The 16,678-nt window shown below is 44.7% G+C and overlaps 1 protein-coding gene across 2 annotated transcripts in view; it reads right to left on the reverse strand.

Annotated features, from left to right (window-relative positions):
- Positions 1-5,871: 5,871 nt before the first annotated feature.
- Positions 5,872-16,678, reverse strand: part of ZFYVE26 (zinc finger FYVE-type containing 26) — a 60,653-nt gene continuing 49,846 nt past the window's right edge. For both annotated transcript variants that reach the window (XM_063088900.1, XM_063088899.1), the window contains exons 36-42: positions 14,282-14,479; positions 13,400-13,599; positions 12,400-12,541; positions 12,043-12,102; positions 11,155-11,337; positions 10,503-10,547; positions 5,872-7,970 (exon numbers count right to left, since the gene is read on the reverse strand). In XM_063088900.1, the coding sequence (XP_062944970.1) occupies positions 7,767-7,970; positions 10,503-10,547; positions 11,155-11,337; positions 12,043-12,102; positions 12,400-12,541; positions 13,400-13,599; positions 14,282-14,479 (1,032 nt within the window). In that variant the 3' untranslated portion in view covers positions 5,872-7,766. The remainder of the gene's footprint in view (positions 7,971-10,502; positions 10,548-11,154; positions 11,338-12,042; positions 12,103-12,399; positions 12,542-13,399; positions 13,600-14,281; positions 14,480-16,678) is intronic.

Consider the following 16,678-nt stretch of genomic DNA (forward strand, 5'->3'; position numbering starts at 1 on the left):
GTGGAGCTGAGCTGGCCCAAAGACTAAGCTTACATGCTGAGGATGGTGAAGGGAAGGACAGAAAGAACCGGCATTGCTGATGATGTAGCAGTGAGTCACCGAATTAACCAAAACTGGAGCTGTCCCCTCCCTTGAGACTTGTTACATGACATAATAAATTGTTCTTGTTGTTTAAGTCTATGCCCTAACTGATACAATAGTATTATGTTGAACCACATGAAATTGCTGATATTCAACTATTTTTTACCTACTTTCTTCACCATTATTGCTGGTCTAAGGCAGATGTCTCCCTGGCCTACTTTGATCACCCTTAATTCCTCATCTGCCAACTGAAATTTTGACACATATTTCGTTATATTTTTCTCCACCCCCAAGATCTGTCATCTTCAGTTGATTTCAGTATCTGCAGGGATACATGACCTAACATCCTAGCACAGAGAATCTTGGGGTTTTTTTTGTTTTTGTTTTTGCAGAACCAGAGAATCTTAATAGTCCTGGTATTCTTCCACAGGTATTCATCCAAATTTTAATCTGTACAATCTATTTTTCCTATATATGGATATATGACATCTATTAGCTAAAACAATCAGCTGAGAAGATCACAGAACATGAAGTACAGCTTGTTCTGATAGGAGGAGGAGATTAACTGCTGTAACAAACAATGCTACATTTTAGTGGGTTTATATAACAAAAGTTTGTTTCTTGGTCATGTCGCAGCCCAATGCAGGAATGGGGGGTGGGAGGTTGGACCTGTTCTACAAGGCCACTAAAAAATGAACGGTTTCACCATCCCCCAGGTCCTCAGAGTTTTCCACTGGATCCCCTGTATCCAGCAGGCAGATGATGAAAGAGAGAACATCTGGCTATTCTGTTTCTAGACCAGTGATGTTCAGGTGAGTAATAAAATAAAGACATATGTAATTTATAACTATTATATACTTAGCCCATAAAATTTATTTTTTCTGCTTTCATCTCAATAATGCCACTATGTGGCTATAATCATCCAATAATTTATGTTAAAGGATTTTAAAAAAGTGATTGCATTCAAAGTTTACACAATTTAATATTTTCATAAAAATGGAAGTCAGAGAAATGCAAAAATAAAAATTATTTTTAAACGTTTTAGGTCGTTTTTCTTCTAAAATATTTAAATTATTAAATTAAAAGGCAAAATACATTATAGTTATGAATATCAACACTTTACATCAAAATTATTGATATAAAGCTGAACTTTTCCAGTTATTGAAAATTTAACAAATTCTATAAATTTTTTCAAAAATAAAACTATTCACAATTCCAATGTTCAATATCCATTTAGTTGCCAATGTAGACAATGGATATCATACTTCACACATATTTTCTCTATACCTACATGTCTACCAATTTAAAAGTAATATCAATTGTTTAATATTGCAAAAGGTTTTTTAGCGTCCACATATGTGTTGCAAATATGCACACATTGGGATATGGAGACAAGAAAATAGACCCTTAGCACTACTGAAAATGATACCCATTTTAATGCGACTATCTATTACACTTGAGCTGAGGAAAACTTGGACAAGTTAATTTTGTCTTTTCTCTTCCACAACTGCTTCTTTTATTCAAATCCTCCCTGTACTCAGAAGCCACAGCACAATCTGCACCGTTTCAAAGCATTTGGATGTAGTCAAGAAGGGTTTTCTTGGGGCCTAAACAGTGTCAGTCATGAGAACAGATGTTTAGGATATCAGGTTGTGTTATGTCAGCACTGACTGCCAGACCCTAAGGAACAGAGGTGCTTGTGTATTCTTTTTTTTTTTTTTGTCATTTTTTCGTGACCGGCACTCAGCCAGTGAGTGCACTGGTCATTCCTATATAGGATCCGAACCCGCGGCGGGAGCATCGCCACGCTCCCAGCGCAGCACTCTACCGAGTGCGCCACGGGCTCGGCCCGGTGCTTGTGTATTCTTAAGCACACATTTATTATTTTCTTGTGCATTTTTGTGAAATGCACGGCCTAGGAAAGGAGAGCTTGTTACCTGGATTGAAGGGCAGTACTGTTCATGTAGTTCATATTGTCCTGACATGGTAACTGGGGGCCCAGCCCCGGCAATTCCCAGAGAAAAGGACCCTTCCATTTGCCTTCCATGGTAGGCAGCTACACTGGTGTCTACCACAGAGGTTTAATGTCAATCTGGCATAAAAGAAAGCTTGTGTTTACTGAACATATGAGAATTTAGCCTTATAAAGTATCTGAGAACATATGATTGGACAGTAAATATCTGAACTCAAATAACATGGTACTGAGGGAAGACCAAGTGAATGGTGCATGTACATGGGTGAACTGTGGATATACGTGGGCTGCCCAAAGCACTCAGTCTCGGTTCCCTGACCTTCTCCTCATCACTGACCTCCTCTACTGCTCTTCAGTTCCCTGTCCCCACAACAAGGACTACACCTGGATATTTTGTCATCACATGAGCCTCTGCTTCTCAGATGTCTTAACTTTCAACATTCCTCTCTAACCACAACCTCCTACTGCCCCAGCTTTCCTCCTTTCCAATTCAGTTGTCATCACCCCTGTCTAGCAAAGGCCATGGAGCAGTCCAGTGCCCTGATTTCCATATGCCAAGAATACGACTGGAGAAAATCACTCAGCCTGGCAGATGGGAGCTACGTTTCTATAAATCACTGATCACCAACATCAACTGGGCTTTCAGTGCTGCCTGGCCACCTGTTCTCCCACAGTAAGGATGGATACAGTGAAGCTTATGCAATTTGTGCAATCTTTAAGAAGAAGACTATAAAGTTACAGCTATGAAATTAAGTACAAAAGCAGATGTTGATTTAAAATAAGAAAAAAAAACATGAGTAGTTGGAGCGTTGGGAATTATGATCTTCTGAGATCTCTATAGGCAATTTACCAGAAATTCTTGCACAGAAATGATTCCTGATAGCAACCTGGCTTCCTCTGGAATCCCACAACTCCCAGCAACTCCCTCCACACACAGGGGCCCATGCAAGCTTCAAAAGCTTCACAGTGAAACTGCCTCTGAGGTTCCAACACATAGTTCATATCCTCTCCACATCCTCAAACCTCTAAACAGCTCCCCTTGATCTGGTAACGGGTGATTTCACCTCTGACTTCATAGAGAACGTAGAAGCCATCGGACATAAACCCCCTCAACTTTCTGCTACCAAACTAGCAGAATAATGACCTGTATCCACTCATATTTCCTTCCTTTCCATCTTCTACAGCACAAGTGGCACCACTCCATCCGTTTTTTATTCTTCGTATTGTGAATCTCTCTTACCACTTGTCTCCTAGTTTAATCAAATATACAGTTTATATTTCTCTTTCTTACCCTTCTTGGCTCTTTGGGGAGGTTTTCAAGAGTGAAAGGAGTCCTATGGAAACCAGAAGTCAACACTTGCTTCCTCGGTGTCTACGACCTCTGTTCTCCTGGTTCTCCTACTCACTCTGGGACCTTTTCAGGTTCTTCTTCCTCTGCCTGCCCCTTACATTGTAGATTTCCTCCGTCCACCATCAGAGCATTCATATAATAATAATAATAATAATAATAATAATAATAATAATAATAATAATAATAATAATAAAAGTAGTGACTATGTTCCAGGATTGTTGCAGGCATGTGGAATATGAAGTGAGCAAGATAAACTCTGTTCCTGCCCTCACCACGAGGACACATGGCAGAAGTGCCCATCCAAGCATGGGGTAGGGGAAAGAGGTCAGAGAAGTGGCATTTAAGCAAGACCTGGAGGATGAGTCACCAGGTGAAGATGAGGGAAAAAGCGGTCCAGGAAGCAGGCTCAGAGTGGGCAAAGAATAATCTGCATCTGGAAAACTGAGAGGAGGGGTGGGGGTGAAACAGGTGAGAAATGAGAGGTAGGCAGGGATCTGAGAAGGGACGAAGTTGTCATCAAGAATTTGGACTTTATTCTAAGGGCTACAGGAAGCCTCAGCTACAGCGTCATCCTCCTGAGGAGGCTGCGGGCTTAACCCAGACCAGGGGGTAGGAGGAGGCGGGAGAGTGATAGGGGCCATGGAGGGAACCTGGAGGGCGGTGGGGGGCACGTCATAGACCTCCAAGACGTCTCCGGGGACAGCCAGCTGCATCCCACTGCCTCTGGGGACTTTGTAGATGGGATCAGGGTACGGCCGCAGGTTCTGAGGCGGGACTGGGCCAGGCTGGGGGTGGCCCCACATACACCTCCTTGTCTTCACTGCCGTGCTCTGGGACCGGACACGGCGAGCCCGGCTGAGCGGGGCGCCGGGTAGAGGGGGGCTCGGGTGCGGGGCCCGCAGGAAGGAGCTGCGCTCTGGCGTGGGGCCCAAGGCTCGGCTGCCCAGGCTTTGGCTCTCAGCGCGCCCGGGGGCCTGCAGCAGCCGGCACGGAGGCGCGACTCGGAGGGAGGACAGCGTCCCCACGCGCCGCCGCGCCCTTCCACTCCTCGGCGCCGGCCCCCACGCCTCGGGTAGCTCCTGGGTCTCTGGGGAACGACGAGAAGGCGCACAGAGATGGCGAAGGGGACGCAGGGGCCGGGGCCTGCGGACTCGCCTGCGGGGTGGCGCGTGGCCCCCCTCTCAGTCAGAACTGGAAGTTTCAAGGATAAGTCAGTCAACATTATCTCTGTGGAAGAGGGGATGAGAAGAAAAGGCCATTTCCCCCAGTGCGACTGTGACTACTGATATTTGGTTGCTTGGGTATTAAGAGTCTAACAGCCCCTGATCTGCTTTGCTTGAGCTCTGGCTAAAGATATCTGGTATCTTTGGAGTGTCTCAAGTTTCTAAACATAGTCAGCAATCATCTCTCCTAGATTTAGCTTGAGTGTTCCAATTTTTAATTTTGTGACACATCTTTGTGTCATGTCTGCACCAGAGTGTTTGCAGGCCTACTTTCATCATTTGTTTGTTGTGCTTGTTTTTAAAGTTTTTTTGTTTGTTTGTTTGTTAAATGAGAAATTGGATGAGATTCTGTTTCTGGGGAAAGGAGATGGCTGCGATACCACCGTCCGTGGCTCGAGGATCATTCTGCAAACACGCCCCAACAGGGCGGCAAGAAAACAGTTTAAGCTAAGTTTGAGCTCTGCTTTCCCTGAAGACCCTCCAACCTGGTTTCAAAGATTCACAATTTGGGTGATATTAAAAAGACATATAGAGTTTTTAAAAAATGACATTGAGTGCCATTTTTACCCAACAAATTGGCAAAGGTCTAGAAAATTTGATAACTGTTGGGGCGAGTGTATGGGGAAGCAGACACTATACCGCTGGTGGCAGAGTTAATTGGGTTACTGACAGTATTTACCAAATACACATATCCTCTGACCCACTAATTCTAGACAAAATGATTAATTGCAGCATAATTTATAGTGTCCAAAGATGGCAACAACCTAAAATGCCCATCAACAGAGGCTGGTTAAATAATTATGGCACACCTTCACTACGGAATACTTCAGTCATTAATGCTTATTTATGCATAAAGTAGCTCTGGAACCATTTACTAGAAATTGGTAACATTGGTGGCCTCTAGGAGGGGACTGGGCTGGGGAAACAGGGATGGGAGAGACTTTTCACTTTTCTTTTATATCTTATGAATGTATTACCTATCTTCACCCATCACCCCAACTGAAGCAAAAAAAATTTTTTTCCCTAGTGGTAGAGGGTGTACTACTAGTTCTTAACACATAGGAAACTGAGATAAATCCTAACTAAAGAGTCATTAGTCATTATGGAAATTATTTAGAGAAAGTTTAAGAGTTGAAGGCCATCTGATCTTTCCCACCCATCTTTTCTCTCCACAGAGAACACAAGGAAAAAGGATGGGAAGGAAAAGAGCAAGATGGCATGAAGAAGTCATGGAAGCCAAGAACTCGTTGGAGAAACACTTTTATTGTGACTTGCTTGTAGTAAAACACCAGCCTCTCAACACGTCCATTTGTTTTTGCTGGAGACTACAGCATGATGCTCATGGGCCTTGAGCCTCATCTTATGTCAGTCTAATCAAAGGTTGCCTATTTTATAGTTCAACTAATTATAGGAAAAAGTCAGGAAAATCTGGTCTTGACATCCCAAATTAAGGGCTGCAAGATTTGTGACCCATTCGTATAAAGTGCTTAGGTTCAGTGCAAAAAGAGCAGACTCAAAAGGGCAAGCAGATACCAGGGAATGATGTCCCCTGGGAGATGAAAGCTTTCTATGACTCGAGGAAAGAAAAGCCACTTGTCAAACTTCACCCCAAAGGGACCTAACATTTTCCTTACAGTCTTTCTCCTCTCTAACAAGACCAAAATTTTAGTCTGACAGATGTCCATAATAGTTGTTCATTTTACTATAAAACACCTGGTTCAGGGGGAAATCCACAGGGTTTCTAAGCACCAGAGACACAGACTTCAGCTTCCAGTTCCTGTTTGTCTCAGCATCAGAGGTGAGCTCTGGCTGGTGGGAGGCTGAGAGCTGAAGAGCTTTTCTTTAGGCCCCTCATTTGCAAATCCTAGTCACTGAGTATGACAAACCCTTTCTCAAACATCGTCACATCTTGGGTGGGAAGAAAAGCCAGTGCATATTAAAGCAGCAGTACACCTAGTTTTCCACCAACTGGACGTAACTTATTCATTGTCCCCTCGGTCTGACTCTTGTCCAAGGCCCAACTCCAAAGCGAACCCTTGACTCCCTCTGATAAGACACAGATAAGAAGCACACTGCCTTCTCGATGGCCCTGGTGCCTGCATATCCACCCTGTGGTCCTGAAGAGACTGAAGGGAAGCAGGAGAGAAGAGGAAGTAGTTTCCTACCCAGTTCAAGGGCCACAAACAGGACTGTAACTCGGATAAAGTCTAGCCATTCACTCCTAAAATCCTGAGTACCATTTCTCTCCTCAGATTCTCAGAGGGAGTCATGTTCTCTCATGCATCAACTTTGCAGCAGGGATATCCATAAGAGCCAGCTCTATGCTTGTGAACAACGCCCCTGCATCCGTTTGGATAGGTTTGCCTTTTTCTCCCCTCCGGATGAATGTGATGGGGACCCTCCTGCTCATGTTATCAGCCTCCCAGACTTGACTCCTTGTATATGCACCCACAGCTTCCAATGGCAGCACCTGAAAATCCTTCCATTCAGACTACCTTGCAAAGACTCACTTTAACTCCTTGTGCTTATGACAGGAGACACCTGGAAAAGTTTTATTCCACAGGTAGCACTTGCCCCAGAGCCACCTTGGAATTTTGGAAAGGGAAGGAAGGAAAAGAGGCAATCCTTTTGGTGTTGCTCTATAATTCTCCGTAAAACCCCTCTAGTTAAGAGGAACTACTAAAGCATCTCCACAAGGAGGGGTCTGTGTACAAACAGGATGACCCGGGTTAAGAACCAAAACGCAGGGAAGGTTTTCAGACTGGCAAAAGTCTAAAGTAAAGTGCCTCTTCAATGGAGGAGAATTTCATTTGTTCAGAATGCTTTGGGTGTAAACATGAGTGCACAGGGGCATGCACAGATGTGTGCATGTGTGTGCACGCACTCACTCTCTCACTGAGGTAGAAAGAACTGGCCATCTCCAGACAAACCCACAGATTCCACAATGTTGCAGAAACATGGCACTTGTGTGAAAGATCCTATCCTTGCCAGAGAGGGCAAGTAGGTTCCAATCCAGCTCTTTCTGACCCAGGGCAGGGCCAGAGAAGTCCCACTCCACCAGGACAGAGGTGGAAGGCATCACCATCACTCCCATTGTCACAGTTCTCAGGCCACGTTTTCCTGGCCCTGCTGCCCAGGGTCACTTCCTGGAGCCTGAGCTGTGGGCACCCCGGGGGTGGCTTGTCAGAAGCCACTGGGCACAGATGTCTTGCACTACTGCGTCCCCACTGCTCTTGGCAGCCTGCTGCACCTGCTGGATGAGGGCTGTGGCCCGTGAGTGTTCTTGCTTCACAGCAATCAGGTAGGCAGAACGCAGCTTGCAACATGTCAGGTAGGCCCGAACCTGGCAATTGGATACAAGAGACAGTGGAAAGAAAACCATCACCAACGATTCACCCATAAGTATACAGAGCTGCATCAGAAAGCTCTGGCAGACATCACTTTTCCACTACCAAATCAGTAACTGGTTGCTTATCTTTTATTGTATTATAGCAGCTCTTCAAATATTCTGGACACTAAGCAATTACATTGTGTTATTTTATAGTGTAAAAAGTTATTACACAAGCTAAGAATTTTAAAAGAAGGCAGGCAGAGTCTGGCTTCTGTTCACTCCCCCCGAGGCCCTCCTTCTCACTATCCCAAGCTCTCCAGCTTCCTCCTGGCTTCAGAGCCAGCATTGTCACTGTCCATGTTGTGCTTTTATAGTTATTTGGGTGATTATTTATTTATTTATTTTTTCTCGTGACCGGCGCTCAGCCAGGGAGTGCACCGGTCATTCCTATATAGGATCCGAACCCGCAGCGGGAGCGTCGCCGCGCTGCCAGCGCAGCACGCTACCGAGTGCGCCACGGGCTCAGCCCTTTGGGTGATTATTTGATTGATATCTGTCTCCTTGACGAGACTTTAAGCTCCACGAAAGCAGTAATAGTGTCTGCTTTTTCTACTCTAGGTATTCCTGGTGCCTAGCATAGGGCCTGGCATGTAATATGTGTTCAGTAAATAAGGGATGGCCGGTTAGCTCACTTGGGAGAGCGTGGTGTGGTGTTGACAATAAATATGTTGGTGTGGTGTTGACAATAAATATATATTACCTGAAGGAATAAACCATCATCCCTCACCTCTACAGTGAATACATAGATCCCCCTTCTCTGTTTTTCTGTTTTCAACTTACTGAATTTAGTTTTTAACAGGAAATTTGGGGAGGAAAACACATACACACAATTAGAAGAAGTCTAATTAAGGTCAAACTCCAGTTAGACCTGACTAGACTTCTCTTGTTTGGATCAGAGGCAGCTCAGTTTTGGGGGATGTGTATGTGGTGTGTGTATCTCCGCACTCTCTATCTCATGAATCCCAGCTTAGTGGAGATGAGAGCCCCTTCTTTCCCTGGCTCTGGTCTCACCAGCACCTCACGAGCTCTAGCAGAGCTTCCACCAGCCCCTGCCTTCCTGCTGCAACAGTGCCTCCTGGTTAGTGGAAGGGACTCTTCTTGCTGAATGTATCAGTGCTCCATCTTTTTTTTTTGTTGGTCACTAAAGTCTTTCTTTCCTATTCAATTACAGACAATCTCTTGCAGTTGGAAGAGGGCTGGCATGTTGTGATCACATGACAGTGATCAAGTCCTGCTATTTGCTGCTCAAGGATGGCAGCCCTCACTTGCCTCCACTTAGAACCTATGTGTGCTAAATATATATCACAAGTTGTCAGTCAAAATTTCTCCCACCAAGAGAAAAAGGGCATTTTGCCAGAGTCTGGAATAGGAACTGAACAAAGTTGGGTTTTGGCAAGATCCCATGGCCTGAGATCACTTAAACGCATTAGAACAACTGCTGAGAGAAAAAGCCTGAAATAGTAATAATGACTGTCAAGATTTTAGTGCATGTCTTTCCCAAAGACAAAGCCTCGTCCTGTTGAGTGGGAGGCCCAGTGAAGACTTGAAAAAGAACCATAGTCTGGGAATCAGAGGACCTGGGTGTCTATCCTGGCTGTTGAGTTCTCATTCTGATTCTAGAAAAGTAATTCTCCACATTTCAGAATGTCAGAATTTCGTTTCCAAGGACCTTATCAGGATGTTGCATAAATAAATGAATAAATGTTTAAGACGTGCTTTCCTTAACCCCTGGACTGGAAAATGCTCGGCAAATTCAGTCCAGGGATTAGTAATACCGCCATGGGGAGCAGCTCTGTGGTTGTGCGAAAAGCTGTTTGCCTGATGTCAGCCTTCATCTTAAGGGACTCGGCTGCCAGGTCTTTCCTCTGCTGGTGGCCAGGGCAGCTCAGTCTGGCTTGGCTTTCTCATGCCTCTCCTGGCCTGGGTTCTTTCCTGTGGTTAGCCACAAGTGGGAGCACCTCGGAATACTTTTATTCCAACTGGTACTCCTCACAAAGGCAATGTGAAAAAAGTTCACCAATTTTGAAACAGGGAAGTACTCATTGGCCCCAGGAGGGAGGCCCATTCTGGATAAAGAGTTGGGTGGGGCTTTTTGTAACTGTACCCTTTTCCCTCCAAAATAAAAAAATACCTGCCCACTCTGGGAACCTCATTCAATCAGTCAATCTAAAGATGGGAGTGAGAGATTTCCTAGGATTCTCTGAGAGAAGACCTCAGTATAAAATGCAGATTCAAGAGCAACCTAGGACACATTTTCTTGGGGATAAAAAATTGGGATGGCAAAGGCTCATGCAGTCAGCGTTCACCTGGCCCCATCTATTCCCTCCCGTCTGCACCCCTATTTAAGTCCCAGCTCCGCCTCTGGAAAACAAAGAGGCTGAGATACAAGGTTTATGGAAGTGTTGTAGGGAGCAAGGGATAAAGGTGACAAGCCTGAGGTGCTGTTCACTGGCATCACCAGGGTTTGGAAACAGTTCTGCTCACCTTGTTGTCATCACTGTGTATTGCCTGGATCAGGCCCTCCAGCTCCTGTGCAGGACAGAAAAAGCAGCTGTCAGAGGGAGAAGAGTCCCCCCCCCCCCAGGGGCACATCCAGTCTCAGCCCAGCCATCCTGACTCCAGGGTGGGGATGCCTGCCCGACTCTTTTAAAACTCACCTCCTGCTATAAGAGCAATGGAGGAAATCAAATGACAACATTGAGGTGGCAAATTTAGGGAGAAGGAACAGCTCTCAAGAGGCCTGTCCCTGGCCTTCACAAATGGATGTGGCTCTGTTCACCCCACCAAGAAGCTGCAGGGAGACAATTCTGCAGGCAACATGCTTTAAAGGCCACCTGCTGTCCCAGCTGGCCTACTCTAAAATTGCAGTGAGCAGCTCAACTCCATCATCCATAGGCACTTCCAGGTGCTAACGATATTGGATAATAGAATGCCGAGGGACGCCTTCCGGGTATAGAGGTCATCACTATGAATTTTCTTTACAGAGAAGGATTGATTAGGGTGAGGCCATTACTGCAGAGGTGTCAGAAAGATAGAGGGATCTTGTAGGCACATTATGGGGGACAGAAAAATAAAGAGGGGGATGTGAAGACACTGAAACAGATGGAGGAGCCGAGAGGTGTGGGAGGGAGCGCACCTGGGGTGGAATTCTCCTGAATGCCTCCAGGCAGTCAAGGAGGATGGTGTCCCCATCACTTCTGGCTGCCATGCCCGACTCACTGACACACTTGAGAAGTTGTCGAATCTCACTGTATTTCTCCTTCTCCACCAGCTGCCGGGCAGCTCTGCAGTAGGTTGCAGCAGCATCCAGTTGGAAGTCCTAGAACAGAACGTGGGAGGATGGGTGACAGGGGACAACAGCAGTGGGAGGGGAAGCAACATTTAGAAAGCTCCCACTGAGGGGCGGGGGTGGGTGGGTATGAGAACTATCTGGGCTTCCTGCTCAATTTCTCTGGAAACCTAAAACTGCTATAAAAACAAAGTCTATTTTAGAAATTTTTATTTATATATTTATTTTTTAATTTATTTGTTAAAAGTCTATTTTTATAGAATAAAACAAAATAAAAAGCTCCTGTTATGCTTGGTGTAGATGAGCCATATTGATTGTAGACACAAGAAAACATAAATATAACAAAAAAAATAAGCAAAATTTCCTCTCTGGAGTTACGCAGACATTTAGGAAGACATAAAATGTACCATAAGATGTACCATTGATATCTACAATGGTATTGAGTCTCAATACTTATGTGTAATATGTGATGTTCAGACAGGATAATTAGTATAGTCAATATTATACAATGTAATCATTTTTTGCGACCCTTTACCAATTTCTCCCTTACTCCTTTCTCCCCCTTAGAGTCTTGAATTTGACCCAGTTCTGTAATAGCTACCCCTTGATTTCATCTGTAATGGGTATGTAAATCTGCTTTTCTTGGGATAAAATTTTTCTAAAGAATAATCTCTCATGGAGCTGTGGTCAGATGCTGATTACCCTTGGTACAATCTTGAGTGATCCAAGTCATACCTGCAGAACACGGAATGCAATTCCAAAACCATCTTCTACATTTTTCCCTCCCAGCATGACCTGAAAAGGAGAGGGAAGCATGCTTAAGAAGCAATACCTACTGGAGTAGCCACTCCATCAAGAATGAAGGTCCCCATTTATTTAACAAATATTTATTGAGCCCCTACTAAGTGCCAGGCACTAGGGATACAAGTGTGATCAAAATGGACTTGATCCTCAGCCTTCTGTGACTCACATTCTAGTGGAGAGAGGCGACGATCAAACGAACAACTGAAATAATAACTAGACGATGGCAACTGCGCTAAGTGTTCAGAAAGATGAGGACAGTCTGCCAGAGGTCTGAAACACTGCACATACCTTGCAGGCAACATCCATTTTCATGTGGTTATTTCCAAATAGGGTTGGCAGAGGTGAAGTGGTGATTTGAGAGGTCCCAGCACTTTCGCACCGATGCAAGAACCTGGTCACTTCCATCTGCAGCTGCAGCGTATTCATGTGCCTATGGTGACAGGATATACACAGTGCAGCATAAAAGCTGGGCAAAAGGGGCTTCAGTGGTGAAGTGACAAGGGCTGGGTGACTGAGAAGTCAGAATAAGATGGTGATGGAAAAGGCAAAAAAACCATGTGGAGGGAAAAGAGACCCAAAATACCCTCTGAGCAGTTGTGTCAAGACAAAAACAGTGGTCTAGTGCCCCGCTCAGCCTTGTAGTAGTTAAGGTGCACTGTGGAACTGGATATGGTCCAGTCACTGAATCATTAAATATTTACTGAGCACGTATGTGCCAGGTATGACAAAAGAGGTTGAGAGAGACATGAACTCTGTCCTCAGAGAATTTATAGGCTAGAGGGTAGAAGAATAGTAAGCACATAAAATGTATAGCAATTCAGCCTATGAAGGCAATAGATGGTAGTGGTGGAGCATTTACTTTAGATGCTGTGTTCTTAGCAGACGGATCAACAAGCATAAAAGCTGAGAAAAAGAAAGCACTTGGTATGTTGAGGAACCCTCAGAAGGCCAGTGACTGACACTTAGCAAGGAAGAAGAGAGTAGTGAGAGACAAAGATGGAGACATGGGTGGGGCCAGATCACACAGGATCTTTTTTTGCCTACTGTAAGGAGCTGGAGTTTAGGCTGATTATAGCATGTGTTCCTAATCCTCCCCATACACCCCTCATCCCTTACAGCTCCTCTATAGGCTTTCCAGGCTTGTACTAGACACTGCCATCCACAGATGATTCCTTTTAGATGATTTTTTTAAGGGTTCAGGGAATGGGCAACAGCACCTTCATCACCAACAGACACTAAGTGCTAGCTGTTCTTCTTCACACCAATTGTCCCCTGAATCTCTAGCTACCTTGACACATCAGCTGCAGTCATCTTCTTTCGGAAAAAGGTTGTTTTCTTCCTTCCAGAGCTGCGGGATGCTTCTTGGAGGTAGATCTTCAGGTGGTCCTTGGCCTTAAGTAGCCATGATAGCTTCTCTCCCAGTTCCGTATATGACTTTGCTTTGTGACTGAAGAAGCGAATACAGGTCATGGCGGCCCGGACTTGGTCCTAGAAGAGGAAAATGAATGTTCAGGTCAAAGGAGATCAGGAATGTTGGAGGGTGGGGTGTGATCAGAATTCTGATCTGATTCCCATCTATGAAGCTTGGTCATTAGCACCCACTCCCATCACCAGCTGAACTGCTATTTTGTGTCAGTTACTCCAAGGCCCAAGAGATCCTAAAGTGCACTGAGTGGCTAAGCTCTTGGGTAGGACATTATTCCACCACTGAAAAAATCAGAAAAAAGGATACTTCTGATTTTCTAAATTGGCTTCATTCTTATTTTGGCCTTGAATAATCCAGTTTCTCTGTGAGTTAGTACTGGCAATCCTCAGACAGATTGGGAGGAACTTGTTTCTTCTCCTTTCATGCATTTTCTCTAAAAACCCTTACTTTTCCATCATTCCTTATGAATTCTGCATCCATGCTTATCTTTCTTCAGAATTCAAGGAATGTAAAGGTAAAAAAGAAGTATGTGAAGTATGACAAGATTAAAGTTTGCCTCTAAATTTAGGACAGAAATCCTAATATTACTTAACAATACTAGAAAGCAACATGAATTTGCTCTAGGGTCAGCCAACTAGCAAGGCCAGGGATCAAATGATAGTCTTGTTCCCTCATCTTGCCCAGCTTCCCCTGCCCGGCAGAGCATCAGCGACAGAGATGGAAGGCAGATGGGGCTGCTGTTACCTTCATAAACTGCTGCAGTTCATACAGAATGTGGTAGTAGTTCTTCTTTTGCAAATGTTGGCAGGCAGCAATCAAGTACTTTCCCCAGCTCTCCAAGGTTGGATCAATGGATTCTAGCAAGTTTTCCAAAATGTGTAGCTTCCCACTTTTGTAGCTTGGCTGAAATATGCCTTCTATGAAGACTTCTGGAGGACTCTCCTGGAGCAGGGCAAGGCGAGAAATCAGAAGTCTTCACTGGTTCTAGCACTATCTGGTTCTGGAACTGTCTGGGATTTACTCTGAATTTCCCTCCACTCAAGTACCTCTAGCATCCTCCTATAGCAGCACTTCTTCACCTTCTGTGTGTCACAGATACCTGTGAGAATCCCACTCTAGTGACTGCTTCACTTCTCTCCTTTTTTTAATAGAAAAGCTCCTTGACAAAGTTATCTACACTCACCGTCTCCAGTCTCTCTCCTGTGATTTTCTCTAGAACCCACTCTTATCTAGCATTTGTGCCCATACCTCCATTGAAACTGCTCCTTACGTCAGCTAAATGACCTCTAAACTGTTAAATCTCACATTTAATTCTCGGTCTTCATTTTCTACCTGATCTATCAGCAGCTTTTGATACAGATGGTGGCTTCCTCCTCCTTGAAAATCCTTCCTTCTTTTTAAATTAAAAATTTTTATTTTTAGTTGAGAAAAAAACTTACTTTATTTGGCCTCCAGGCCACCATCCTCTCCAGGTTTTCTTTCTATGTCTCTGGCTGCTCCTTCTCAATTTCCTTTGCTGATTCCCCCAAACTCCCCAGGGTTTAGGAGGAAACTGTCCTCCTTTCTATCTATACTTACTCTCTTGGTGATTTCATCCAGTCTCATGGTTTTAAATGCTGTCTCTGTGCTGATGCTGCCTAAATCTCTGTTCCAGCCTGTTCATTCCCCTGACCTCCAGAAGTGTACATCCAATGTATGTCCAGTTGCCCACAGAACATGTCCTCTTGGGTGTCTATCAAACCTAATACATCTAAAACTGCATTCCTGATTGTTTCTCAAAAGCTGCTCTTTCCAATCTTCCCTTTCTCAGGTGGTAACTCCATTCTTCTAGTTGTTCAGGTCAGAAACCTTAGAGTCATCATCATCTTCTCCCTCACACTCCAACATCAAATTCATCAGCAAATCCTATTGGCTCTACCATCAAAATACACATGGAATCTGCCCACTTCTCACCAACTTCACTGTACCACGCTAGCCCAACCCATCATCACCATTTGCCTGGATTATTGCAGTAGCCTCCTCCCTGGTCTTCCATTTTCCACTCCTGCCTCTTTTCTAATGCCAAAAAATCAACCCGAGTGATGCTGTTAAAACACACCAGCACATGTTACTCCTCTGCTCAAAATCTCCCAGTGGGTCTCCCTTCCCATTCAGTGCAAAGCCCAAGTCCTGCCAATGTCGCAAGTTCCTGCATGGTTTAGCCTGTTACCTTTGTGATCTCATCTGCTACTCTCCCATCTCCTACTCACTCTCTCCAGCCACCCTGCCTTTGCACTTGCCACTCCCTTGGCCTGGATGGTGCTTCCCTCACACATCTGTGTGACTCACTCCTCACGTCCTTCAGATGTCGCCTTCCCCAGCACTCTGACATTGTACAACCCACCCCTGCTTCCTCTGCTTTATCTTTCTTCTTATTACTCATCATTACAAGATATATATATTTTATTCACCTTGTTTATTGTCTCTCTCCCTACTATAACATAAGTTTTATGAGGGCAGATATTTTTGTCTGTTTTTTTTTCACGGCTATATCCCTAGTGCCCAGAATAGTCCTTACCTATTGAATAAATATTTGTTGGATGAATGAATAAATGATAAACATTATGGACCAACTCCTTAGGGAATTGTACACACATATTAACCTCTCTGCTTCTGAAGCTCATCTGTGGTTCAGAGACTCTGAATCATAACCCCCATTTCATAGTCATAGAAAAGAAAGAGAAATCATTTTGTCATTTAGACTTTACAAGTAACTAATGCAAAGTAAAGGATGGCTATAAACTCATGGTAGTATAACTTGCCAACCCACTAGCACTGGCCACTTTGTGGATCCCCACAGCCACAGCATGAAGTCCAAACTCTTTACCTTGCTTTAGGACCCCCCCCAAAGTGGGCTTTGAGAATGTCCACAATGGGTGAGGGTAAGGGGCTCCTTTCCTGATTCTGGCTGTTTCCACTGAGAAACCCAACCTAACGTAAAAGTTGTAGGCCAGACGTCAAGAAGCCAGGGCAGGGCCGAGCCCGTGGCGCACTTGGTAGAGTGCTGCGCTGGGAGCGCGGCGACGCTCCCGCCGCGGGTTCGGATCCTATATAGGACTGACCGGTGCACTCACTGGCTGAGTGCCGGTCATGAAAAAATGA

This window comes from Cynocephalus volans, chromosome 3 (genome assembly GCF_027409185.1).
Source record: "Cynocephalus volans isolate mCynVol1 chromosome 3, mCynVol1.pri, whole genome shotgun sequence".
NCBI classification, from domain to species: Eukaryota; Metazoa; Chordata; class Mammalia; order Dermoptera; family Cynocephalidae; genus Cynocephalus; species Cynocephalus volans.